The sequence below is a fragment of the Alternaria hordeiaustralica genome, assembly GCF_023758085.1.
Source record: "Alternaria hordeiaustralica strain BMP 2776 chromosome Unknown scaffold_3, whole genome shotgun sequence".
NCBI lineage: Eukaryota > Fungi > Ascomycota > Dothideomycetes > Pleosporales > Pleosporaceae > Alternaria > Alternaria hordeiaustralica.
In genome coordinates this window covers 336,263-361,858 of record NW_026056775.1, presented here as the reverse complement: position 1 = coordinate 361,858, position 25,596 = coordinate 336,263, and the positions used below count along the sequence as shown (strand labels likewise).

The following is a 25,596-nucleotide window of genomic DNA, read 5'->3' as shown; positions in this document are numbered from 1 at the left end:
ATGCTTCCCCCTTGGTGCTCTCCGTGCATCCTTGGAGTTTGGTCTCGCATCCGATCCGCACATGGGCTGCCGAGCCCCGTCCCGTCTAGACCTTCTGTTTCGGCGGGGTCGTCGTGTTCTGGGGGTTTGCCGCACTGGGCAGGGCTGTCGTGATGCGGGAGAGGCTGATTGAGGTTGAGATCCCGAATCCGTCGGATGAGCGGGTCGTCGATGCCGCGAGCGACTGTCGGGACAACTTGATGGCCTCCGCAGCCCGGTCTCTGCTAGGACGCCTCGTCAGTGGTGTGCATCCAGGGGTCCGATAGGAGCTGTGTCCTCAACTTGTACAGCTCAACGACAAGCTGACATGCAGTCGCTGCGCCTGCGACATCCTTAAGACGACCGACAGCTCATGCCCTTGTTCGCTATCGGATGTGCGTGAGCTCGTCGACATCAGTACTGTCGGGGCTTGCGGAAGTGGTGGCGCACTACCGGGTCTTGGAGGAGGCGAGCATAGGGATGCTTGGCCTTGAGATGGGCTTGCTTGAGCGTGTTGGAGGGATGCATGAGCATTACCAGAGGCTCCTCGCCGTGGTTATCAAGCCGCTGCCGTCTTATGAGCGGTACTGGTGCTTCTTTTCGTTGACTTGGAAGTCAGTGAAGGGACAGAGGACGCTGAGGCTAAGCGAGAGCTCCGACTCTTCCTGCCTATATCAGCTCCCCCACCAACGCCAACGCCCGCTCTCTCGCTCTCTGAACGTCGCGATTGGAATTGATACCGCAAGGCTACACTTTCTCGCTCTCATATCTCCCCTGCACTCCGATACGATGGCCGCCGACGACAGCAACAAGGCCCAGACCAAGTGCGTCACTCCAGATATCAACAAGGAGTACGGCCACCCCGACGGCAACGCTGGCAGTGATGTACAAGTCAAGGACAACGGTCAGGCGGGTGACGACGACGAGGGCAACGGCGAGCAATCCGGTGATGTCGACATGGACAGCCACAGTAAGAACTCCGAGCACACTTGTCCTTTGTCCAAGAGCTACAGGCCTCTAACGCAGCAACTGCAGATACCGACTCTCACAACGCGTACATCAAGAAGTACAAGGAGCTCAAGAGTCAGCTGCGAATGCATTTCAGCCACAACAACATGGCGCAGTTCGATCGCATCCAGCAGCAATTCCGTCAACATGGCTTGCTTGATGAATTAGAGGCCGAACTGCTTCATCTGTACACTGCAGCAACATTGATCGCTCTCAGTCGCCGCAGTACTAGTCATCGACGTGCTCCTCGCCACCGCGCTGCCCAGGTTCTACCTCGGCCGTCTGCCCAACCGTTCCACCCACGCTTGGTCCGTTCGAACAACGCTGCCGGCGGCCCGTCTACTCCTGGAACGACCAGTACCGCTGCGCAAAATCGAGCGGCTCCTTCCACCCAACACGGTGCGACCGCGTCATCAGTCGCCGTACCGCCTCCGGCTTCTGTTCTTTCAGTGCTTGTTCTTGCGATTCCACAAGTCTCGCCGCCAACAACCCTCAACCTCCAGTCCATGTCTCCGAAGCCTATCTTTGACAACGTTTCTCTTGGAGGTGGTACAGGAGCGTTGAACGGTTCCAACCAGACTCTGTACCTCAAGGCGCCACCCCCAAGCCTCAACTACAACCTGCTCTCCTTCGAACTCACCATCTTGGAGATGGCTACGGTAAGTTTTCATCATCATCCGAGGTCTTGCGCTACTTTTACTAACGTTTGATTTCGTAGTACGCTCCATTAGCATATCGATGGTTTGGTTACACGCCTCGCGCTCGCGCCGGCGGAGGTCTCATAGTCATTGCGAGAATGATGGTAAGTGTCATTCAAGCTTTAGTAAACAGAATTACCATGCTGATTTATCAAGTTGCGGGCGCGAGGCCTTGACAATGGTCCTGACCTTACGGAGAACGTCGACAAGCTCCGAAGTACCTTGGGCCACATGAGTAAACAGGACTACGGACCCATCGTTGCCGACAAGTCTGCCTCCTCTTGGGTCCCTGCCCCTAGTGTCTTCACCGGTGGCGCAGGAAATCTGATTGCAGATGTACCTCTACTTCGACTTCGCCACGGACTTGCTAAAGGTAGCGCCCCTCAAGGTCAACATCGTGGTCGTCTTACCATCGCCATCGAGCATGCAGAAGCCAATCACCATTGGGGTGTCATGCTCAGCCAGGTTGATGAGTACATTCGACAGTGCAACCTCCCCGTACCTGCACCTCTCGCTGCGAGTGCCGATGCGGATGCCATGAATGACTTCATGGTCACGTGGCGCACGGCTCACCCCCCTCCACCCCGTAAGTCTCGCAAGGTATGATGCATAGGTTCTGGCATCTACAAACCTCTTCCGGAGCGAGATGAGGGCACGGAAGGTACGACTTACCGAAGACATGTATCTTTGAAGTCACAACGTCGCCGCCGTCCAGGGCATTGCAGGCGTTACATGGTATTGCGGTGTTCACGAAAGGAGGTGCAGTTGGGTTCGTATTCATGGACAAGGCGTTTGAGTTTCAGGATAGCAACGAGCTGAGCCTCGTGGTCAGCAATAGCATGTGCAATGGCGTTCTATACCCCCTTTCCCGTCATGGTCGTAGTCAGTGCACAGAATGGGAAAGTTTATTTGAAATGACATCTCGATCTTCTCGCGACCACCTCGGGACTACTCGTGTGGAAGTCAGCTTACTTTGATATTAAGGAACGTAGTCGACAGGATATGTACGTACGCCCGGGGAAAGTCCCGAGCGAAGAAGAATAGAAGCCGGTGGTGAAAGTGGAATCACCGGTGGTGGTCACGGTAGTTGAATGTGGAGACGCGTCGTCCATTTTGGGTTAGCGCGTCTTTCTCTTCGTTCTTTCACTGAACAGCGAACATGACGCGTCAACGCATTGCAAACAATCTTCTCCACTCCAGTCCATTGTGTCTACTCACTCTCTTCCTGACATGAGTTAAGGTATCGTCTTTCATCACTGTGGTGGCATTGCGCTCCTGCCTCATGGCCTGAAAAAGCAGGCTGCAAGTAGCGGTGACCTCATAGTATGAGCCTATTGATATGGAAGGCCCTATGGCTTTCGCTCATTTTACTTTCCAGTAGTGCCCTTATACCTCGGCAGGCTTTACGCATCATCCTCATCAAAAAAAGCTAGATAAGCGTCTGTTGTAGCTGTGCCGCACAACGCCAACTGCGGCGAAGCAACCACGCCGCATTCGCGTTAACATGCGCACGTATATCTGGCGAGGCAGTCTTGACGCGTTGCATGCACACAGTACGGCTCTTGCTCACGAACACGGTAGATACTCCCGCAACCAACGACTTGTGACAGCGCTCAGTCATACTCGTCTTTGGGAACGATGAGCCTGGTCGCATTCCACGGGAAGTCAGTCAAGAAATCTCCATCTCCATCTCGCATGAACTCCATCAATACAGAGATAAGCTTCACGGAGGATTGCAGGATCCCGGGGAAGTGCTAACGGTGCTGTGCCGCACGCAATGCCGGCGATAAACCAACAATTATCATGCACAAACCGACCAGCTCGCGTAGATATATCCACATGTCGTCAACTGTCCGTCACTTGACAGGTCGCTCGAAGAAACTAGTAATGAAAGTTTGCTTCCATCTGCAGACAACACGCGTACTATGTATGCCACTATATCCACGTTGGCAGCTCAACCAACACCATGCGGTCCGAAGTCAAGTGCTGACAGCACGACTTCACCCGGTGGATTCACCATCGGCGCAATCGCGGGACGACATGTAACGAAACTCGCTCCTCCCATCCTCCGCATGAACATGGGAAATAGCCAACTATTAACAACATACGCGGCGCGGGAGGTGACGAGCGATCCATCGTTTGTTTCCAACAGACGTGCGACGTTGAGACCGTTTCAAGGAGTGTGAGCAGGGGGGGTCATCGCAAAAACAAACGCAGCCAGACCCAACAAACAGCCTTGCCTACGCTCGTTTTTCGCAGGAACAACAGGTTCGCTGACTCTTTGGGAGCGCGGGCCTCAGGCTTTCTGGCAACGTTTGGTCTAGCCTTTCCGCATGAAGACGGCGTGGTTTCAGACCTTCATGCAGCGAGTCTGCGCCTTACGCCGCATTTGCTGCGCGCTGTTGGTTGGTCTTGCGCGACGCGGTTTGTTGTGGTTGGACAAGAGCCGCGACAATCCAACATGGAAAACACAAATCGTCGCCCTGTGAAACTGCGGATAAACTTACGCCTTGCTGCAAATGTCCCGTTTTGCGGCAGTGACAGACCGGGGATACTTTTGGTGGCGGACTTTCGGTGCCCCGCGCTGCGCTGCGTCTGCGTGGTGCCCCTGGCCATCATCTTACGGCGTCGGACCCTTGGCGTGGAGATTCCTTGCAGTGCCTCCCCCCCTGGGTAACGTATGATTGCGGTCACGGCAGGATGATGGATCGGCATAAACATATACGCCTCTGCGTCCCCTTGGTGCCATTTTCTTGTCATACAAACATTGTTTCTCTCATATAACGGCTTTATTCGCTTCTTAACATCGCATATAATCATTCACACGCTTCCTTTCTCTCTTGAATCGAGACTACCATCTCCAACACACACACACGTCTTGCAACAACCGTTTTCCCTCCGTCAAAAATGTCCTACCCACCACTCTCGCCTAGCGGCCTCCCCAGCTCCCCACGAGCAAACCGCCAAATGCAAATGCTTTCTCCACTCGACACATCCTTCTCGGCCAACTCATCGCAAACAAACTCGCCTTACTCCAGCACTTCGGAAAAGGATCCGCGCAAACCTCGCGACATCTTCGCCGACGCTACCATCCCTCTCAGCCCGGCATCAACAACAGCCTCGCACTCCAAAGAGAACCCCTACGAGGGTCTCGAGCCACGGAAGCGCAGCGGCCTCGCACGTCTGTTCTGCTGTCTGGGTCGCGAAGAGCGCGCACGGCGTCGTGTGAACAGGAGCTTGGAGTTTGAGAAGGTTGGCGAGCAGTGCCACTGGTCTGAGTACTAAGCCATGGCATTGTCGACAATACACTCGATGGCGTTCGTGCTGTACGGCAAGAGGTTGTCGAAAGTCCGATCGGACACCGATTCGTAACATGAAACGCGACAGCACGGAAGACCACCCCACCGAATCGTCAAACATCTGACAGCCCCGGACGCACACACACCGAGACTGAACAATCCCCCGGTCGGTGGCCGAATGTCCGTACATTCCTGCGATGCGATCCGAAAGTCTAATCGCATTGCTCAAACATCTTTCCGATGCAGCGTGTCGAATCTTATACCCCGTCACTGCGACGTTTCTTATGTTTATATTTACAACACACTTTTCTCGGATTGGAGTCTTTCCGGTTCCTTCGCTTGGGGCAATGCTGGTGTCTGGATAGACGAGCATATGCAAGGGTCTCTCTGGGAAGCGTTGGTGTTGGGGTTGTTCTGCTCTACATCCCTCTTAGGAAGAGAGATCAACGTATCTTTGAGATAGGGAGAGGCAGAAAGAGATGTCACTGTCAAAGACAAAAATGAAAATACGTCATTACCATCATGCCATATTCATCCTGAGCTCACCTCTCACTTCCCCCTGACCATCCCATCAACAAACCCCTCAAACTGCAATGCCTCCCTCCCAACCACCCACCCCAGCACATTATGATTCCCAATCGATACCCTCCCATACTAGCGCAACATCATCCTCCCCGCCGCATTCATACTCCCTCTATCCTCCAGCAACGCATCCAGCTCATCCCTAACCAAATTCTTCTCAGCCAGCACCTCCTTTCCAATCTCCTCAAACACTGCCCTCAAAGCCTCCTCGGAACTCATAGCCCGATACCTAGATGTAAGCGGATAGACCGCGTAGAAGTTCCTCTCTCCTTCCTCCACTACAGTCATCCTTACCTCCACAAAATCACTTAACGCCAGCATGGAAGACCTATCCTGCGTTTTTCACACCGGGGGGCAGAACAGGTCTCTAATTTTGAGCAAGTATAGCAACATTAATATCGTCCATAAAAGTATTCTGTTGGAGAATCGTATACGGAATACCGGATTTCATGACCCGGTTCTTGATGTACCGTTTACAAGCGTGGTTCGACATTATGCTCAAGCGCCTGTTCGGCACGTTGTGTAATCAGCAACTTGGGGTAAGCTGTGCAGATATTGACGATGTCGTGCCCTCCATGGACTGCTGGAGGCAGCCTATGATGCTTCATGATGCGGAGGACTGACTTTTCTTAGTTTGCGGTTCAGACGAATGTTCTTCAATCAAACTTCGTCATGGTCGTTTCTCTGACGACTACCCGAGGCGCATCCAGCGTCGACGCCAAGGAGCGAAATGGAGACACCGACGTCTTCGTACGAACTGTGGCTCCGTGGCCCCGTGCCTAGACCGAGCCTCATCCATCACATGACCAAATGAGGCTCTTTATAGCCTTGCGCGCTTGCACGCTCGGTCGAGGAATCCCTTCCTCGGCTCCTGGGCTGTGGGTGTGAAATTGCCGGCTCGTCGCGTCCGTGTTTAGTGGGGACTCTGCCGCGGGGCACCCCAGAATCGCGATGTGTACACGTCGGAAACATGGCATTTGGCATACAGGCTGAGAAGGAAGGAAGCTGCAGTCTTGGTGTCTTGGGACGAATTTAGCAGAGCCATATAAGATAGTCGCTCGTTGCATCCATCCGGGCAAGCGGCCGTGAGACCTGCAAACATCACGTCACCGGCATCAGCGAAACCTTAGTCCGACAACCTCGGCTTGTTCCATTCACAGCTCCACCCCGGTCATCGCAGCCAGCGCGTGCTCATTTGGCCTCGGATCTACTGAAAGCTAGGACTTCTGATATCATCTCCTGTAATTTCTTCCCTGGTTACTTCACCTATCTTTCTTTGTGATGTTCAGCAGAGCTGCACGCGCGCGAGTACCCGCCTCCGCCTCGATTCTTCGCAGACCACTTTTGAACCAGCCCGCTTTTGCGAAGCCTAGAGTACGTTGTCGCGTGGAGGGTGGCGTCTTGGTGGGGAGGAGATGCTGACATCTGGCGCGTGTAGATTGTCGCAATGGCTCCAGCACGGAAACAGTCGAGTTTGCCAGTGGGTAAGTGGATGCGCTGCTTTCACATGCTTGGGATGGTTCAAAACTAACCACGAGGTCTGCGCAGGCTACAAGGAGGACCACAGCAAAGGTGCCATGCTGCGCTTTGAAGACTCCCTTCCGCGACTCCCCGTCCCCACCCTAGAGGAGACCGCCAAGCGATACCTCAAGTCCGTTCACCCGCTCCTCTCCCAAAACGAGTTCGATGCGACTACAAAGGCTGTCAATGAGTTTGTGGCTCCTGGTGGGCCTGGAGAGAAGCTCCAAAAGCGCTTGGTAGAGCGGAGAGAGGATCCCAAGCACAGGAACTGGATCTACGAGTGGTGGAACGATGCCGCGTACATGGCCTACCGCGACCCCGTCGTGCCATACGTCAGCTACTTCTACTCGCACCGCGATGACAGGAAGAGGCGAAACCCAGCAAAGCGCGCTGCTGCTCTCTCTACAGCTGTGCTCGAGTTTAAAAAGATGGTCGATGAATGCAGCCTGGAGCCTGAGTACATGAAGAAGCTCCCCATGGCCATGAGCTCCTACGAGCACATGTTCAACTGCTGCCGTGTACCTAAGAAGCCATCCGACACCAGCACAAAGTACCCCTACAAGGAGAACCCGCACATCATCGCGATAAGGAAGAACCAGTTCTGGAAGATCCCCCACGAGATCAACGGAAAGCAGCTCAACACCAGCGAGCTTGAGCTCCAGTTCCAGCGCGTATACGAAAAGGCCGAGAAGGCGCCCGCAGTTGGTATCCTCACATCCCAGAACCGTGATGTCTGGTCAGACGTCTACCCTAAGCTCAAGGCTGCCTCTGCCAACAACGCCGCATCCCTCCAAGACATCGAAGCCGCCTCCTTCGTTGTTTGCCTAGACGACGCCTCCCCTGTCACCCTCGAAGAGCGCGCACACCAGTACTGGCACGGCGATGGCGCGAACCGCTGGTTCGACAAACCCCTCCAGTTCATCGTCAACGAGAACGGCACATCTGGCTTCATGGGTGAGCACTCGATGATGGACGGCACACCCACCCACCGCCTCAACGACTACGCGAACCAGCAAATCTTCACCAACGCCCTCCCCTTCGACGACCCCAACGTCCGCTCCGACCTACCCAACCCGAAACCCCTTCGCTTCGAGATCAACGCGGAGCTCCAGCAAGACATCGCCGACGCCCAAGCCCACTTCTCCCGCCAGATCGGCGCACACGAGCTCAGAGTCCAAGCCTACCAAGGCTATGGCAAGGGCCTAATCAAGAAGTTCAAGTGCAGCCCCGACGCCTACGTCCAAATGATCATCCAGCTCGCCTACCACAAGTTCTACGGCAAGAACCGGCCCACGTACGAGTCCGCCGCGACCCGCCGCTTCCAGCAAGGCCGAACAGAAACCTGCAGAACCGTCTCCGACGAATCCGTCGCGTTCTGCAACGCCATGGCCGACGCCGACGCTACACCCGAGGAGTGCGCGAAGAAGCTGCGAGCCGCACTCGACGCACACGTCAAGTACATCTCCGACGCCAGCGACGGCCGCGGTGTAGACCGCCACCTCTTCGGTCTGAAGAAGTGCTTCAAGGAGGGCGAGGAGGTGCCTGCTCTGTACCAGGACCCAGCCTACACCTACAGCTCGACATGGTTCATTTCGAGTTCTCAGCTGTCGAGCGAGTACTTCAATGGCTATGGATGGAGCCAGGTTATCGATGACGGATGGGGTATTGCGTATATGATTAACGAGAACAGCATCCAGTTTAATGTTTGCTCCAAGGGGCTTGGTTCGGTAAGTCTTGTGTTGATGTGTAATATGAGGGGATGGAGGCTAACAATGAATAGGAGAAGATGAGCTTTTACCTCAATGAGGCGGCGGGTGATATGAGGGATATTATGCTGCCTACTCTTGATGCGGCGAAGGCGAAGTTGTAGATGGGGGTTGGAGATGGGGGTTCTAGGAGGGTTGATATAGATCTCTTGATATACCAATCAATATTACATCTTCTTCACCAAATGTCTTGTGCTGAGATGTTCACCCGATCTCTGATCATCCACTCTCATGATGCTGACTCTGGCATGGCTGAAACCTGTCGAACTTCAACGTTGTTCAGTTTCCGGACCGTGGGGGCATCTGGTGCATGTCACAGGGTGAGGTGTCAATGACCAAAACGACATGTCGTGTTGATCCTCGAGCGTGGGATGTGCACGAATGACATCAGCCTCACACCGCTAGCTCGGATCCCGCACGCCCAGGTGAGCTTGGTGAAGCTTCCCCCACAACTCAATTGTTCCCGTTGGAATGGAATCTTGCGCGTCCGAACCTACTCCAGACGGCAGCCGCATTCCATAATGCCGAACGGATTTTAGCCTTTGCAGTTCCCACTAAGAATGTCCATGACTCTATTCAATTAGCAGTCACACATTCAGCTCTTCACACGATCGAGGAGTCATTTTAGCACCAGCCGACGCGGACCCTGTGGCAGAGTCCTGCGATACAGTACCATGGCGCAAGTCCAGCGGCCGCTCATCATACAGTCGCAGATGATACGACTATGCTGCCCGCGCACGGTGAGGAGAGCAAGCAGCGCGCTGTTCGCAAGAGGAAGCTACTACCGAAAGCTGCACACCAAGACGGTTACCGACAACGACATATCGCATTTGGCGAGCTTACCGTTACACCCGTTGACACTCGCCGATCTCGTCAAGTGAGTGTTGTCAGACCTGTCTTTCCCAATGCATCTGCCGAGGACCCTGGCTAACGCTGTCGCGTGCGCAACAGACACGGAAGACCGCCGCTGACGACCCAACAACTCCTCACGTCGGCAAACTTCACCCTCTCCATCCTCCCCGCCCGCCTCGCGCACCGCATACAATCGCTCCGCAACCTCCCGTTCATCGTCGTTTCCAATCCTCATGTCTCCAAGATCCACTCGAATTACATGCACAGCCTGTCGACGCTGCTACCATGGGCTGAGCAGGAGATAAAGACGCTGGAGGAGGAAGTCAAATTCACAGAGGTCATGGCGGACTTGGTACAGACTCATGCCAACACAATCAGCATACTGGCGAGAGGCTTTCTGGAGGCTAGGAAATACATTAGTCCAAAGGACGTGACGCGGTTCCTGGATGAGCATCTGCGCGCGCGGATAGGCACAAGGTTGATTGCGGAACAGCATCTCTCGCTGCACTTTTCCAGTCAGCCGCATTGCGAGATGATGCATGAAGTGGACGAGAGCCCAGGATATATCGGCGTCATCGACACAAGACTCAGGCCGGCGAGGATAGTAGACCACTGCGCGAATGTGGTGGGCGAGATCTGCGAGCTGAAATACGGCGTCCGACCGACTATTGTCATCAACGGCGAACCCGATTACGAATTCGCGCACATACCCGTTCATCTCGAATACATCATTACGGAGTTGCTCAAGAACGCGTTCCGCGCGACGGTGGAAAGCGGCATGGAGCGCGAACCCATCGAGGTTACAATTGCCCCGCTTCCAGAACTCCTGCCTGAAGACGCAAGCAGCGGGAGCTCAGAAGACATTCGTAACAAGAAGGTTGACAATGAGGACCAGGGCAATGTCGATCAGGCCTCACAGCGCTTTACAGGCAACAGCTCGCCTACATCCCCGCCCTCCGACTCGAACATCCTCCCGCTCAAACACAGCACACCCGGTGTAACGATACGGATTCGAGACCGAGGCGGCGGCATTTCCCCCGATAACCTCTCACACATCTGGGACTACAGCTTCACAACTTTCAACGACGCGCAGGCGACTACCACCCTCTCCGGTGGTAGCAATTCAGCCACCGGCATGGATGCGCTGAACGCCTTCTCAGGGGCAGGAGGCGATGGAGTGAACAGCCTAGCGGGACTGGGATACGGACTGCCGTTGGGAAGAGCCTATGCGGAATACTTCGGCGGAGGTATTGCAGTACAGAGTCTGTGGGGGTGGGGTACCGACGTGTACCTCAGCTTAAGAGGAGTGGGCAGAGTAGACACCGTACAGGAGGCTAGGGAAGACGCAAGGAGGCAGAGATGAAGGAATCACAGCGAGACGACGTCATGTTGTCGGTAAAGCCGTTGATTATCGTTATATACCCATGAAATCATATGCTCATGCATCATGCCCTGCTTCCGCTCATCGCATCACATCTTGATCTTTGTGCACCCATCAGCGGCGGTCGTGTAGTGGCTCTATTGTGTCTTCACCTCTCCGTCCGCCTCGACGTTGACGTGCTCGTTGGACGAGAGGGTGGTGACCACGTCGTCGGGTATCTCGGCGCTGTGGTGTGTCAGTATTACTGCGGGGAAGTTTGGGTGGTGAGACGCGTACCTGAAGCCCTTGATCAGAGTGAACTCGTTGGTGATCTTGCCGCCCTGGTCGGTGACGTGCTGCTTGGCCTTGTCGAGCTCCTCCTTGGGAGCGGAGTCCTTGAGGGTGACCTTGGGTTCGTTAGCATGGGACAGACTACAGTGTAGTTGGGAGGACTCACCATGAATGCAGGCATGTTGAGACTTGGTAGTGAGGTTTGCTGGTTTAGGTTGAGGGGTAGTTTAGTGAAGCTGAGTTGCAGTGTTGTGGTGTTGATGCAGCAAGGTCAAAGCGTGTCCGTGGCTTATATACCTCAGCTATCTCTCCGTCGGGCCCTGTCAACAAGCAGTCTAGAGCCTTGGATAGGCTTGGTCTGACGATGACGTGCGCTGTCCAGACTATGCCCACCCTCAGCGCCATGTGAGACATGCTGCCCCACCACCCGTACGTGGGAGGCGCGCGGTCTTATCGATAAGCCCATCCCTGCAGCTGCGGCCTTAGCGGCTGGACTAGCGCCGAAAAAGTTGGGATCGCGAAGTTGCTTGCCGCTTGATCTTTGACTTTGCGCGCGACGAGTCGACACCCAACACGCCACTCTGACGACTTCCACCGGAGTCTGAGAGTGAGATACGAATACCAGCAGATATGGCGGACGCACAGAGTAATAGGCCGCATAGGCCGAAGAAGGAGAAGAAACCGCATACGGGCGACAAGAACCCCAAGGCTTTCGCATTCTCAGCGCCGGGAAAATTGAAGCGGAATGCTGCGCGCTCTACTGAAGTATGTAAGAGTCGAAGCTGTGTGCCACTCTGGCTAATATTTCCAGGTCAAAGAAAAGCGCCTCCACGTCCCGCTCGTCGACCGTCTTCCCGAAGAAGCACCTCCCATCATTGTCGGCGTCGTCGGCCCTCCCGGTGTCGGCAAGACTACTCTCATCAAGAGCTTAATCAGACGGTACACCAAACAGACCCTCTCCACGCCCACGGGCCCCCTCACAGTCGTCACCTCGAAGCGCCGCCGCCTCACGTTCCTAGAATGTCCCGCCGACTCGCTCGCCAGCATGATCGACATCGCAAAGGTGGTGGACATAGTGCTGCTGATGATTGACGGCAACTACGGCTTCGAAATGGAGACCATGGAGTTCCTGAACGTCCTGAGCGCAAGCGGTATGCCCGGAAACGTCTTCGGTATCCTCACACATTTGGACCTCTTCCGGAAACAGGAAACGCTCAAGCTGCAGAAGAAGAGGCTCAAGCACAGGTTCTGGAGCGAATTATACCAGGGCGCGAAACTCTTCTACCTCAGTGGTGTGGTCAATGGACGATACCCAGATAGGGAGATTATGAACCTCTCGAGGTTTCTGAGCGTCATGAAGAATCCCAGACCGTTGGTGTGGAGGAATTCTCATCCGTACTGCTTGGCGGATAGGTTCCTGGATATTACGCCTCCGACCGATATCGAGCAGAACCCTAAATGCGATCGCACGATAGCGCTGTACGGATATCTGCGCGGCACGAACTTTCCCGCTGGGTCGTCGAGAGTACACATACCGGGTGTTGGAGATCTGACAGTCACTGCGACGGAAGCGCTACCCGACCCATGTCCGACACCGTTTGCGGAGAAGGCAGTGGAGAAGGCTTCGGGAAAGAAGAAGCGCACAAGATTGGGCGAGAAGCAGAAGATTCTGTATGCGCCAATGTCGGATGTTGGTGGTGTGCTTGTCGACAAGGACGCTGTTTACATCGACGTCAAGACTGCCACGTTTGATCCCGAGGCGGATTACTCTGAGAAAGGTCTGGGCGAGCAGATGATGATTGGACTGCAGGGCGGACGAAAACTGCTTGGTGAAGACGACGGCAACTTTAGGCTGTTCAAGGATGGCGACGTCGTTGACAACAAGACCCTCGAGGACGATACTGCGGATACGGGTCGACGGTCTCAGCGCACGGCTAGGGCAGCAGACGCTGAAGAGGTCGACGATGAGGATCTCGATGGCATCGACAGCGACGACGAGGAGCTGCAGCAGGACCACAGCGATGCTGACGACGACGAAGACGATACCGGATTCCTGGACACCAACGGCCCACCGAACGGCAAGCTCAAGGTCTCGCGCAAAGAGAAGGAGGCGGACACTGCCGAGGACGTAGCGTTCGCGGACAGTGACTCCGATCTCGGCTCAATATCTGGCGATGAACATGATCTGGAGGATCTCGAAGAGGGCGATCTTGATTCTCAAGACTCGGACTCTGATGAAGCTGAAGATGGCGCACGGTGGAAGGCAAATCTCCGAGAGAATGCTGCGAAACTACACGGACGGAAACGACCGTACCGCGTCACAGACCTGGCGAAGATGATGTACAATATGGATCTAGCGCCGGGAGAGGTCCTCAAGAAGTGGAGATGCGATGATGAGGAGGAGGATATTGAGGAGGAGGGTGACGAGGATGATGGCTTCTTCAACAAGAGGACAGCTGATGATGCTGCCAACGCTGAGGACCGTTACATTCCAAAATACAACTACGAAGAACTGGCTGAGAAATGGGAAGACGAGGACAACGTCGAGGCTCTCATGGGTCGCTTTGCTACTGGTCATATGAATGGCAAGGGTGGTGACGACGACGAAGATAATGACGACTTTGAAGGCTTCGACGAAGACGACGAGGGTGACGGCGAGTTTGAGGATTTGGAGACGGGCGAGAAGCACGGTGGTGAGACTGAGAACACTGGGGCTGAAGCCGAAACAAACGACATCGAAGCAGAGCGCGAAAAGAACGCTCGGCGAAAGGAGGAGTTGAAGCTTCGGTTCGAGGAGGAAGATCGCGAAGGCTTTATGAACGATAAGGCTGATGCAAGAAAAGAGGGTGGTGGTGAAGAAGAGTTTGGTGAAGACGATTGGTACGACGCACAAAAGGCCATGATTCAGAAGCAACTGGACATCAACCGCGCCGAATTCGATCAACTGGATGAGATATCTCGTGTTCAGGTTGAAGGCCACAAGGCGGGAACATACGCTCGCATAGTGCTCGAAAACGTACCTTACGAGTTCTCCGCACACTTCAACCCCCGATTCCCCGTTCTCATCGGTGGTCTGACGCCAACTGAAGAGCGCTTCGGCTTCGTCCAGATCCGCATCAAGCGCCACAGATGGCATAAGAAGATTCTCAAGACGAACGACCCCCTCATCTTCTCGTTGGGCTGGAGACGTTTCCAGACGACGCCCATCTACAGCATCTCCGATTCACGAACGAGGAACCGCATGCTAAAATACACACCCGAACACATGCATTGTTTCGGCACCTTCTACGGCCCCCTCGTCGCCCCAAACACCGGCTTCGTCTGCATCCAATCCCTCTCCAACAAAACCCCCGGTTTCCGCATCGCAGCCACGGGCGTCGTCCTCAACGTCGACGAATCCACCGAAATTGTCAAGAAGCTAAAACTAACCGGCCACCCCTACAAGATCTTCAAAAACACCGCTTTCGTAAAAGACATGTTCAAATCCAGTCTCGAAATCGCAAAGTTCGAAGGCGCAAGCATACGCACTGTGTCAGGTGTCCGCGGGCAGATCAAGCGCGCCCTCTCCAAACCCGAAGGAAACTTCCGTGCGACGTTTGAAGACAAGATCCTCATGAGCGACATCGTGTTCCTCAGGGCGTGGTACCCCATCAAGCCCCGCCGCTTCTACAACACCGTCACCAACCTGCTCAACCCCGCCCTGCCCAGCCAGGACGGCGAGTCCACATCCTGGACCGGCATGCGCCTAACCGGCCTCGTCCGCTACGAAAACGGCATCGCCACGCCCTCCGAGAAAAACTCCGCCTACCGCCCCATCGACCGCCCCACCCGCGTCTTCAACCCCCTGCGCGTCCCCCGCAAACTCGCCGCAGACCTGCCGTTTAAATCGCAGATCGCGACCGTGAAACCGCAGAAGAAACAGACGTACATGCAGAAACGCGCTGTGGTGGTGGGCGGCGAGGAGAAGAAGGCAAGGAGGCTGATGGACCAGGTTGTTGCGATAAGGAATGATAAAGTGGAGAAGAGGAGGAAGAAGCAGGAGGAGCGCAAGGATCCGTATAAGAAGAAGGTGGCGGAGAATGCGGAGAAGAGGGCGGAGCGCGAGAAGAGGGAGAAGCAGGAGTATTGGGCGAGGGAGGGGAAGAAGAGGAGTCATTCTGGGGAGGATGGCGGGGGTGGGGGGAAGAGGAGGAGGTAGATGATGAACCTTTTTTTTTTTGGAAAAGATGGTGCAGTAGCATTTTGTGGCGTTTAGATATGGTATTGTAGTTGAAAACATCATTTGCTCGTTCAACTCCGACGAGGTTCTGTTTCGTGCATGCACTGACATATCTCACTAGCATGATGATCTCAACAGGGTATCGTGGTGAGACTTGATCTTCTTATTGTAGCATCCGCCATTACACAATATAGTCCCCGAAGCCTCATCGCTTCACCAGATTAACTATTCTGCCTACATATGCGCAATGCTATACACCACCACATATTGCGCTGCTGTCTTCCCATCAAGATCTTCTAGTACGACCCCGTGGGCCAAACAACCCATGCCATTGGAGAAACAAGTCATATGCGCCGCCCGTATGCAACGCAATCATCTAGTAGAAAAAACAACCAAAACAGAAGCTATACATGCTCCTTGCAAAAATGCTAATGCCGTGAGATATAAAACGCCAGCTGGAGTAGCAACCCGGACATGCAATGTGTGAGAGAGAGAGAACGAAGAAGATGAAAAGTGGGGTATTGAACGCCGAAAAAGGATTATTGAGGGAGAATTGAAATTTGCGACTACCGCTGCTGTCATGGTCGTTTCTTCGTCTCGCTATCGGGCGTTCTGCTTTCTATGGGGGTGCTTGTTCTTCTTGATGACCAGGTTGATGGGTCGAAGTGAATTGCGACGAGCCAGGCACATAGTATGTTGGCTAGGTGGTGTAGAACGTAGGCGTAGGTGACGCCATAGACAGCGGCATATGCGCCGATGGAGAAGAGCAGGATGTTTGTGAGGATCGAGACGCGGAATTCCGCGCGAGGGACCATGCGGCCGGTGCTGAGTGTTTCGACGAGCAGGATGAAGGGCATGATGGAGAGGATGTTGTGGTGCGACGAGAAGGGTGTCATCCAGTGTACTGCGAGGTTGCGTATCCAGACCACCAGCACCGGAAGATTGATGGGCAGTATCCAGAGCATCAGGATGAAGATCGAGTGGGCGTAATTGTAGAAGTTGTAGTTTGAGTCGAGACTGGATTCTGTCGCCAATCGGTAGGCGCGGACGCTAGTTGCGAGCTGCACCAGGCAGAGCACAACGTAAGCGAAGTGATACGGTATCACTGTCGAGACCAGTGACAGCAGGATCAACGTGGTGATTACGCGCTGTCGATTTGATGTCACGGCAAAGGCTGATGGCGATCTCTTTGCTTCATCTCTCCGAAGTCTGGCAGATATGACAACAGAGTACAAGAAGGCGAACAGGAGTTCCAACAGCAGTACAATGTAGTTGATTGCCACACAAACTCCGATGCACATCAGACCGAATAGTGGAACAAGGAACCAGAAGAAGGTGTCGTCCGAGCCGAGAAGCAATTCGTTGCTTGCAGTGTGCAGCAGTGATGTCGTGTTAGTGGTCTTACCACCCAGAGACCATTGTTTCGATTGGTGTTGGGCACCTGCTAGAGTAATCGACAGAAATGTAAGCGCGGAAAGGGCTAGTGGCAGCGAGCTCTTCAAGCACTCATTGAGCCCCTGCGTAAAGCTCATGAAGACACCAGTATTGTCGTACGTTCTGAACTGTTGGCGCAGAACTAGAGCGACGACCAGCAGTGGGAACGCAGCGAAAACAATACGGTAGCGCATCCACAGCTTTCCGAAACTGCCCAGGATGTCCACATTCAGGTTGATTTCTACACTGCTGTCGCAAGTCGGGTCAGACCAGATCTGTAGCGATAGTCCATTGGAGGGCTGTTTGGCGTGGAGAGCAGGTGGCATGTATGGCGACACACCATGGAGGTTGATGCTAGCATCCTTGACGTTGACGAAGAACTTGCTTTCGTAGATTTCGGTAACATACTGCCGCAGTAGAGGAGCGAAGAGCTCTCCAGCATCACAAGACTGCTTGCCGATGTGGATGTTGTAGGCTAGGAGTGCGGAGTGTAGGGCCGGGATCTTGATGTCTGTCACCAATGGACGTTGAGCTGGAAGTCTGAGAGACAGTCCAGTCGTCAAAAGGTGCTGCAAGCCCATATCAACGGTGATCTGAGAGTCAGAGGCGGCGCTGAATTCGGCAACTACCCAGCCTGTGCTACGCTCTCCAGCCTTGTCGACCACGGCCACGAACTGATGCTCTGCGAGATCTTCGATGTCGTATTGGAGGTAGGAGAATGGTCGTTCGTCCATCTTGAAGGGGTAGGTAGAGTGGCGCGTTGATGCAGGGAGGGCGATCACGTCCGACGCAGCATTCTTGCAGGCAAGTCGTGTGGCGCCGACACTATCACCCGAGAGATCCATGTTCATAGAGAACAGCGTCGTCGATTGACCAGGTTGCGATGGAAACACGCTGCAGAACAGCACCTCAAGTAGGCCATGATCTCCAGGATGGTCCAGTTGTTCGTTGGTAAGAAGCGTAAACTTCCTACCCGCAGCTTGGGGCGGCACCGGGATGAGGTGTGCATTTGGCCGTTGCTTGGACTTCCCAAGACTTCTGAGCACCAGCTTTTCACCTTCTGCGATGATGGCGCTGTTCTCCTCGAGAGTGAGGAGTGTTTTGGCCTCTTTCTGGGGGAGTGTCTTTTCAGCAATATCTTCCAAGCCTGTCAAGAACCACCTCTTAAACCCGCGCATACGTTCAGCCCGTGGTACAGTCTGCGTCGCGCGTGACACATCGATGACCTCGTACAAAGCACGGACAACAGCCTTCCTATGCTGGTCACACCAAGTGATCGCCAGGTGATCAATGCCAGTCCAGACATTCGGCATCGACGTGGAAAAGACGGTGAACCCGTGGGTTTCAGGTACCAGTGACTCGATGCTGGCGTAATCGGAAGAGATCATAGTGTCCAAGCTTCCTCCTGCTATCGAGATGAGCGTGACGTGCCAAAGCGGATTGTCGATGGCCCATTTCTGCGAGTATGCGTTTCTCCAGTATTCATTGATACCCTTGTAGGTGCGGACAATATCTCCATCAAAAGACACTGGCGGCCGGGCATGCGGCGCGGCGAGCGTTATAATGGTGTTTATCGAGTTGGCCTGGTAGTTGGGCATGGTGAGCATGGTACGCGCGACCACACCACCCATGGAATGCCCGACAACAATGACCGAAGTTGGGTCGGGCAAGCTAGAGTCGCGCAAAAACTTGCCCGGGGTGTGGTATAGGGATAATATGTATGTGATGGCATCGTTGAGGTATTCGGCCTGGTCGAGCAAAGTTTGGCCGTGGAACGCCGTGATATCTTCGTTGAAGTCGACCGAGAAGAAGTCGAGTGGTCTCTTCCCTGCCTGGCCGGCGTCGGCATCGTGTTGGACGGTGTTGTGGTAGTGGTACGCGGCTTCGGCGGCGAGGGAGCGTACTTGTTTGTAGCTCCCAGCATTTCCAGGGACGAAGAGCACTGGCACGCCCTTGACCTGTATGATGTCAGCATTTCTCACTTCGCACGAGACGAAGCACATGCCCTGGTATCCTCATCCAAGCTACCTTCCCGGTATAGATACAGCGAGTATTTGCTTGCGAAGCGCGTGTGTTCGGTGTCGAAGTCGTTGTATCTCTTATAGCTGGGCCGCATGTAGGACATGCCACAGCCTTTGACGTCTAATTGCCGCGTCAAGAATGACTGGGCCATGAGGAACATGGCAACAAAGGCCGCCAATGTCGTCAAGAGAGTGCAGGGCGAACATGCCCACGGAGAGCGAAGCCGGTGGCGCCATTTCTTGTTGTGGTCCGCGACCATCGTGTGCGGTGGGCTGTCTTTCACTAAAGCGCCCATGGTGGAGTCTGCTTTTGGGTGCGCCATGGGTGATCGTGCGGTGGTAAGAGAATCGGATATAGCGAGAGGGTTGGCCGCCATTCGTTGTGAAGGCACGTCTGTGTGGTTCCTGGGCCAGTTCTCTTTCACCCCGCCCTGCGCATTCACTAGCAATCCTTCAGTCTGAGCGTCGAGTCTATCCACATGTTCCGGAAGTGGTGCGGGTGAATTGTCGGCAGTCGATTCGGGATGGCTATGCTCGGGGCTTCGGTCTGGGGAGGAGCGCAGTCGCATCTATGGGTGGAGGCCGCAGTACAACGAGAGTGGTGCCTGCCGTGTTGATATTAGAGGAGTGCAGCGTCGAGCGCACCTTCCTCGGCGAGTATGTGAGTCGGCAAATTTCCGGAAGCGTCTGAAGCGACAGTGGGGGCTCAATGGGCTCAGGTAGGGCGCTGGAATGCGATGCTAGCGCAGTAGGAGCCCATGGAAACGACGTCGACTTGTTGAGTGCAGAAAATGCACGGCGGGCGTGCTTGGGTGTTTGAGGAAAGGGCGTCGCAAGCTGCCAAGGAGAACCGAGTCTAGTCGTAAATCGTGAAGTAACGAGCGACGGGATCACCGCAGGGCCCTCACCGCGACCCAACGCCGCATCCGACTTACTCGGATGATCGGCAGCCTTTCAAGTGGCGAGACAGGCAGTCCAAGGATACGAGGGGTACTAGGACGACGCGCCGTCCTTATCTGAACATTGGCATGCTGGTGTTGATGCAGAATCGTTGGAGGCGTTGGCGGGTCGCGAGGCTGGCGACAGGGTTGAGGCCAGTGCAACGAAACAATGACGACGCTTTACCGGGGTTCGCTGCAAAACACCGTCGATGCGCGCCATCCTAGCCCATCCGGTTGTGCGATAAGACCCAGAAATGCCGCATGTATGCAGTGATCTTGTCTGCATCTTCCTGATGTTGTTATGGCTACACCAAAACCACATCGTCGTACGTTGCTGATGGCTGCTTCGGGACAGACTACGGTCGCTTACGCGCCACAGCCGGATAGCCGATATGGATTGAATCCTTACCAGCTGCTTTCTATCATTCATGATGCAATCCGCCGGGTAGCTATCACGTCTGCAACGTCAACATCCTCATGCACATATGGATGACATTATGCAACTGGCATCGTGGTGGAACATAGCGCGGTAGCGGAAGCTTGAGCCAGCAATCAGGATCTGCCCGCTAGCACCCGACTTCACGAGAGGCTAACGATCCTGCGCCATCACCGTATTGGCTCCACAGTTTGGGTGCGCCGTCGAGGTGGCTGCATCTGGCGTCTACAGCTGCTGCTGAGCATCATCACCACCAGGGAAGTGGCAACCCCGCGAAGGTGAGGGGTCAGAAGTGCAGATCCGAGGACATGACACCAGTCTCAAGTTTTTTTGATGGTCTTTATGATTCGCCAGTTTGAGGTCGAGGCAAGCAGACATCAGTCAGATTAGACCAACACACACTCAAGAATTGGACGACTTCCCAGCATCAATGACCTTGAGCGTCTTTTGGTTACACTCGACTCGTCCGCACAAACATAGCCAAGCTTCTATGTAGGTTTTAGTATCACATCGCAAATCGAGTGTAGAGAAGAACACACTGAAGAAATCCCAGAGACTTATATACCCACATGCCCTAAGTCAGAAAAGGAATCTTGCAGATTCTCAGCGACCCGAACATCGACTTTTCTTTCCCCTTTTTGAATCAAAAGATTGAAATGGGCGTGCTGATCTCGAGAAGCAGACAACGATTTCGATGGGTGTTTTGAACTTCCAGACCTCCACAGACATGAGTCATCTTGGTCGCATTTTTGGTTTACTACTCCCAGGAATCACCATAAGGTGAGTCATCTTGGTTTTTAGAAGCCAACGAGGAGAGGTTGTGAAGGAAGAGAACAATAAGAGCGAAGAAGCTGGAGTATTTGTACTAACTACATGCTGGCGGGTTGGGAGTTCACACCACAACATACTCAGGACAGGACCACGTTCGATCATCGAACAGCGGAACAGTCCTTTTAGAGTCCTTGACTCGCACCAGCAGACATTTAACGAATATTTGTCGGTTTTGGTGTAACTCCACGGGTGAGTGTACAAAGGAAGACCCTTACGAAGTCTCTGGGTTTATATACTTACTCCCAGCCCGAAAGAGCAGCGGACACATGGGCGCGATCTGCGCTGTTTTCTGTCATGCCTCCGGGTAAGACGTTCATGTGATCAAAGAGCTGCTATTTGGAAAATTGAAGCAGGATGCTAGGAGTTTTGCAGGAACTCTCAATCATGCCGTCTCTATCTTTACAGTTTGGGTAATAGAGTGTAAATCGGTGTGCTCTCGAGAAGCACACATCGAGCTCCTGATGAGAAGTTTTGAACAGCCGGACGACCGAAGACATTTTTTTTTCCATGAGTATTCAGTTTACTCTCCCCAGAGACACTCTCATGTTCGGGACCGTGTACCTTTTTGAAAGCCGAAACCTGGATTTTGTGGAGTAGAAGAGTGAGGAGGCAGTATGAGCTGAGGTTTTATGCCTGGTCGATACCACAGTCATCGCTCCTTGGACAGACATTCTTGAGACTGGAAGAGGCGAAACTTTCTCGCACATGTGCGGCTTTCCATGTTTTTCTTTTCCGACAAACACAGTCGAGGCAATCATGGGTAGTATGGGAAGTATTTTTGAGATTGTCAATCTCAGCGCGCCATGGCGAACTGCTTCATCTTATTTGGTAAAGGTGATTGCATTTCGAAATTGTATAGTGGAAGTAGAAGGAAGTGAGAAACCAGGAGAATATATACTCAGGAACTCTGGTAGCGCGAAACCATGATAGCTGCGGCAAGAGCTACTAATCGTTGCGTACCAAGGGTCTGAAACGGGAGAAAGACCATGAACATGCTCGACTTCAATTTTGAACACATCATTCTCGCCGATGTGTAGTTGAATACGACCCAGGTGGTACACAGCAACACCATGGCTCGCGAAATCAATCTCCGTACTTGCCTCATCGCGCCGATCTTGCACAATTTTGAACGACGAGGAGTCCAACTCGCACATAGAACGTATAGACCGTAGTTTTGTAGGACATAAGGAGCCGAACTTTATCTTTTGAACAACATTTGGATTGAAAATGCTTCTGGTGCTGAAGACATGACGCAGAGCATAGCGATTTTTGGGAGCTTCAGCGGCGACAGCGGACAACATGAACCACTTTTTTTGTGCTTTTGTGTCAAGTCGTATAAAGTTTGAGGATGAAAGAAGACAAAACCACAGGTAGCAAAAGATGGCTTTATACACCCACCCAGCGCGACAACATAGCACGCAGGCCTTTTTCTTTTGGATGACTGGAAAGCCGCAGAAGATCTCCACCATGGCATCTTGATAATGTTATTTCAGAGAAAGATCGGTGTATTTGTTTCCATGATGTCGTAGACTCATGCATTAATCTTGAGTTGATTTTGAGACTTTTGGTAGAGCCAGTCGTGTGTGGAAAGAGGAAAGCGAAAAGTCCAACAGTCATGAGGCTTTTGTGGTCTACTCTCAGAACATTCTTCTTTTCGAATCCTATTTTGGTGGGAAGAGCAGAGTCGAAGTCCAGCCATACACGATCTATTCAGTGTGTTTTGGTAGTTTTTCAAGAACGCGGAAGAGCGGCGGACATGTGGGCGTGATCTTTAAGTTTTTGGAGTTGCTCTTTCTCATGGAGCGGATCGCCCCACACTTTTGAAAACAGGAAGCTCAAGTTGCGGATGAGAAGAAACAGAAAGTGAGAACGTAGAGGAGGTATTTATTCGTCTTCTGGTCGCAAGCTAGTCGTTCACTGCGGTTAGTGCCAATATACACCTGTTGTCAAACCTGGGAAGTCCTGCCGGCTCGCGCCTGTGTATGCGTTTGGCTTCGACGTCATCGCTATCCCCCAGAGGTACCTTCCCGTGTGTTTGCCTGAGCTGTAGTCTACCACCTCGATGTTCCGATGAGCGATTTACCAGCTGTCCAGCTGACAGCGGTCCGATACCACAACTGCTGATCAGCACTCACACGACATCCAACGCAGATCCCAACTATTGCATTACCGGCGAAGATCAAAATCACGCATCGTTGGATGCATTCATGAAGATGTGTACAGCTGGCGGCAAACCCGCCCAGCAAAGAACAAATAGATATTGGGTATCAAAACTAAACAAGAAAGGCTATACCAAACTCACGAGGCCAGCTCCGCAACCGCGCCCCAGATGGACGACCAAATCCCTCTCCTCTCAAGTTGCTGTGCCTGCTGGTTCTGCTCCGCACTCACTCTCCGCGCCTCCTCAAGTTCAGCCTCCCAAGTCAACACAGCATCCTTCTCAACTCTAATCGCCAAATCCGTCGGCTGCAACGCAGCCGCCTCTTCAATCAACGTAACCGCCTTAACACTACTCTTCTCATCGCGCATCAACCTCAAACACCTCGCATGCCTGAACAGCATCTTAGCGCTCTGCGCATTACTCGGCGTCCACGTCGCACCCGCATGCTGCGCAAACCGCGCAGCAGCCGTTTCGCACTTGCGCAAATGGCCAATCGCAACGCGGCCATTGCGCTGCACAAGGGGTCCCTGAGATGCGTCGTTCGCCATATCGACTTGCAGGAATTGTGCGTGGAAGAGGTTGAGCGTGAAATAGAGATCGGCGGTTTTATTAACGAAATCCTCGCCGCCGGCTTTTTGCAGGCCCGCCCACGAGGAGGAGTGGCGCATGCGCTCGAGGGTGCGCATGGCGTAGGCCCAGGATTCAGAAGCTGCGTAGAAATTGGATTGTTGCCATTGGCGCTTCCCGACGTCGACGCCGGTGCCGATCTCTTCGATTGTGGACTCCGGGTCTGTCCAGCGGGGTTGCGCGACTTGCGTGCGCACGCTGTCTGCGAGGGCGGGATCGACGAAGCCGGAGATGCGCATGTTGGGGATGCCGCGCAGACATGTCGCAATGGGCTCTAGGAGACGTTCCTGGATCTTCGGGGTGAAGAAACGGGTTTGCGCGTAGTTGAGGCGGATGGTGGCGTTGATGGAGGCGTGTTCTTTGGTCGTTGAGTTCGCATCTGCCATTACGGTTTCGATGTCGAGCTGCTCGCATAATTTCGGCAGATCTGACCGGAGCATCATGATCTCGAACTCGGAGAACTGGAATGGCGATGGCGTGAACGCGGGCTTGGATAGCGTGATGTGCATGACGTGGCCGTCGAATACGCTTACTTTGCGTGCATCGGTTGTTATGACGGGGATGCCTTCGCCGAGGAACAGGTTGCGGGAGTCCAGACCTCGGCATGTGATGCGAACGAATTGGTTGCGCTTGATCATGTAGTCTGACGCTTCGGCGTAGATCTGCTTGTTGGCGCGGAGGAGCGATGGTGAAGGGTTGCTTGGGCTGCGGCGGCTCAGCTTGCTGCTCATGCTGGGGTCTTGCTCGAGTTCATCTTCCCAGGAGCATAGCAGTAGGTCGTAGATGTTGTTTCTGATTTCTCCGGGCAGATCCAGGAAGCGGAATGGTTGAGTTGCTTGGGTGCAAGACATCTTGGTGAATGTTGTTGTGTTTGGCGATTGAATTGCTTAGGAAGTGGTCGGTATGTCGCAGTGGAATGTCGCTCAGGAAGTAGAGTCGCTGGGCAAAGAAGTCGCTCAGGAAGTGTCGCTATGGAATGAAGCTTGTCAATGATCAAGAGAAGAAAAGATGTCGCTGTGGAAGTTTGTCGCTCAGGAAAGAGTATATGTCGCTAGGCCAGTCGGGTTTACATATATACTTTACGCATATGATGATGGGGAAAAAACGTTGAATAAAAGAGGCGGTAAAAGATTTGATTCGTGTTGTCAAGAAATCGCAATCCGCTGGGAAATTTTCGTAGTCTGAGCTCAAAACGTGCATGGGCTAAGGATGTCGAAAATTGACTCGCGGCTTTCTTTGGGGAATCTCGGGGGAGCACGAGCGTTCTTATGCTGGCGGTAGAATGTTCGCCGGGTGGGAAGTGGACCCGCGAAACCGCTGGTGCGAAGTGTGTGAGGTGAGTCGGTTCTGGCGGATCCGTCAGACTCTGTAGTGCGGAGAAGCGTGAATGGAAGGGCCTGAAGCTGCACTGTGATGTCGGACGAGACCGTGCTAGGCGATGTTGGGTGCTAGCCTGCGATCTTTCCCGGAAGACCTTTTTCGCTCTCCCCGACGGAAAACGATCCGCTGGCGCCATGCAAATAGGGGTCTA

At 53.7% G+C, this 25,596-nt stretch overlaps 7 protein-coding genes across 7 annotated transcripts; 4 read left to right on the top strand and 3 right to left on the bottom strand.

Annotated features, from left to right (window-relative positions):
- Positions 1 to 807: 807 nt before the first annotated feature.
- Positions 808 to 2,330, top strand: J4E84_002288 (uncharacterized protein; the record flags this gene model as incomplete). Its single annotated transcript, XM_049384915.1, has 4 exons — positions 808 to 988; positions 1,054 to 1,685; positions 1,745 to 1,828; positions 1,881 to 2,330. 4 exons carry the CDS (start codon positions 808 to 810, stop codon positions 2,328 to 2,330), a joined length of 1,347 nt encoding a protein of 448 aa, XP_049246938.1.
- Positions 2,331 to 4,631: 2,301 nt separating this feature from the next.
- Positions 4,632 to 5,009, top strand: J4E84_002287 (uncharacterized protein; the record flags this gene model as incomplete). The annotated part of the gene is made up of 1 exon (XM_049384914.1): positions 4,632 to 5,009. The coding sequence occupies one exon, from the start codon at positions 4,632 to 4,634 to the stop codon at positions 5,007 to 5,009; it is 378 nt and encodes a 125-aa protein (XP_049246937.1).
- A 2,043-nt stretch (positions 5,010 to 7,052) lies between these two features.
- J4E84_002286 (uncharacterized protein) lies at positions 7,053 to 8,996 on the top strand (the record flags this gene model as incomplete). The annotated part of the gene is made up of 3 exons (XM_049384913.1): positions 7,053 to 7,089; positions 7,154 to 8,853; positions 8,907 to 8,996. The coding sequence occupies 3 exons, from the start codon at positions 7,053 to 7,055 to the stop codon at positions 8,994 to 8,996; spliced, it is 1,827 nt and encodes a 608-aa protein (XP_049246936.1).
- Positions 8,997 to 9,566: 570 nt separating this feature from the next.
- On the top strand, positions 9,567 to 11,107 carry J4E84_002285 (uncharacterized protein; the record flags this gene model as incomplete). The annotated part of the gene is made up of 2 exons (XM_049384912.1): positions 9,567 to 9,769; positions 9,844 to 11,107. The coding sequence occupies 2 exons, from the start codon at positions 9,567 to 9,569 to the stop codon at positions 11,105 to 11,107; spliced, it is 1,467 nt and encodes a 488-aa protein (XP_049246935.1).
- Positions 11,108 to 11,262: 155 nt separating this feature from the next.
- On the bottom strand, positions 11,263 to 11,576 carry J4E84_002284 (uncharacterized protein; the record flags this gene model as incomplete). Its single annotated transcript, XM_049384911.1, has 3 exons — positions 11,263 to 11,350; positions 11,402 to 11,511; positions 11,562 to 11,576. The coding sequence occupies 3 exons, from the start codon at positions 11,574 to 11,576 to the stop codon at positions 11,263 to 11,265; spliced, it is 213 nt and encodes a 70-aa protein (XP_049246934.1).
- Positions 11,577 to 16,192: 4,616 nt separating this feature from the next.
- Positions 16,193 to 19,230, bottom strand: BST1 (GPI inositol deacylase; the record flags this gene model as incomplete). Its single annotated transcript, XM_049384910.1, has 2 exons — positions 16,193 to 19,006; positions 19,054 to 19,230. 2 exons carry the CDS (start codon positions 19,228 to 19,230, stop codon positions 16,193 to 16,195), a joined length of 2,991 nt encoding a protein of 996 aa, XP_049246933.1.
- Positions 19,231 to 23,575: 4,345 nt separating this feature from the next.
- J4E84_002282 (uncharacterized protein) lies at positions 23,576 to 24,916 on the bottom strand (the record flags this gene model as incomplete). Its single annotated transcript, XM_049384909.1, has 1 exon — positions 23,576 to 24,916. The coding sequence occupies one exon, from the start codon at positions 24,914 to 24,916 to the stop codon at positions 23,576 to 23,578; it is 1,341 nt and encodes a 446-aa protein (XP_049246932.1).
- Positions 24,917 to 25,596: the final 680 nt, after the last annotated feature.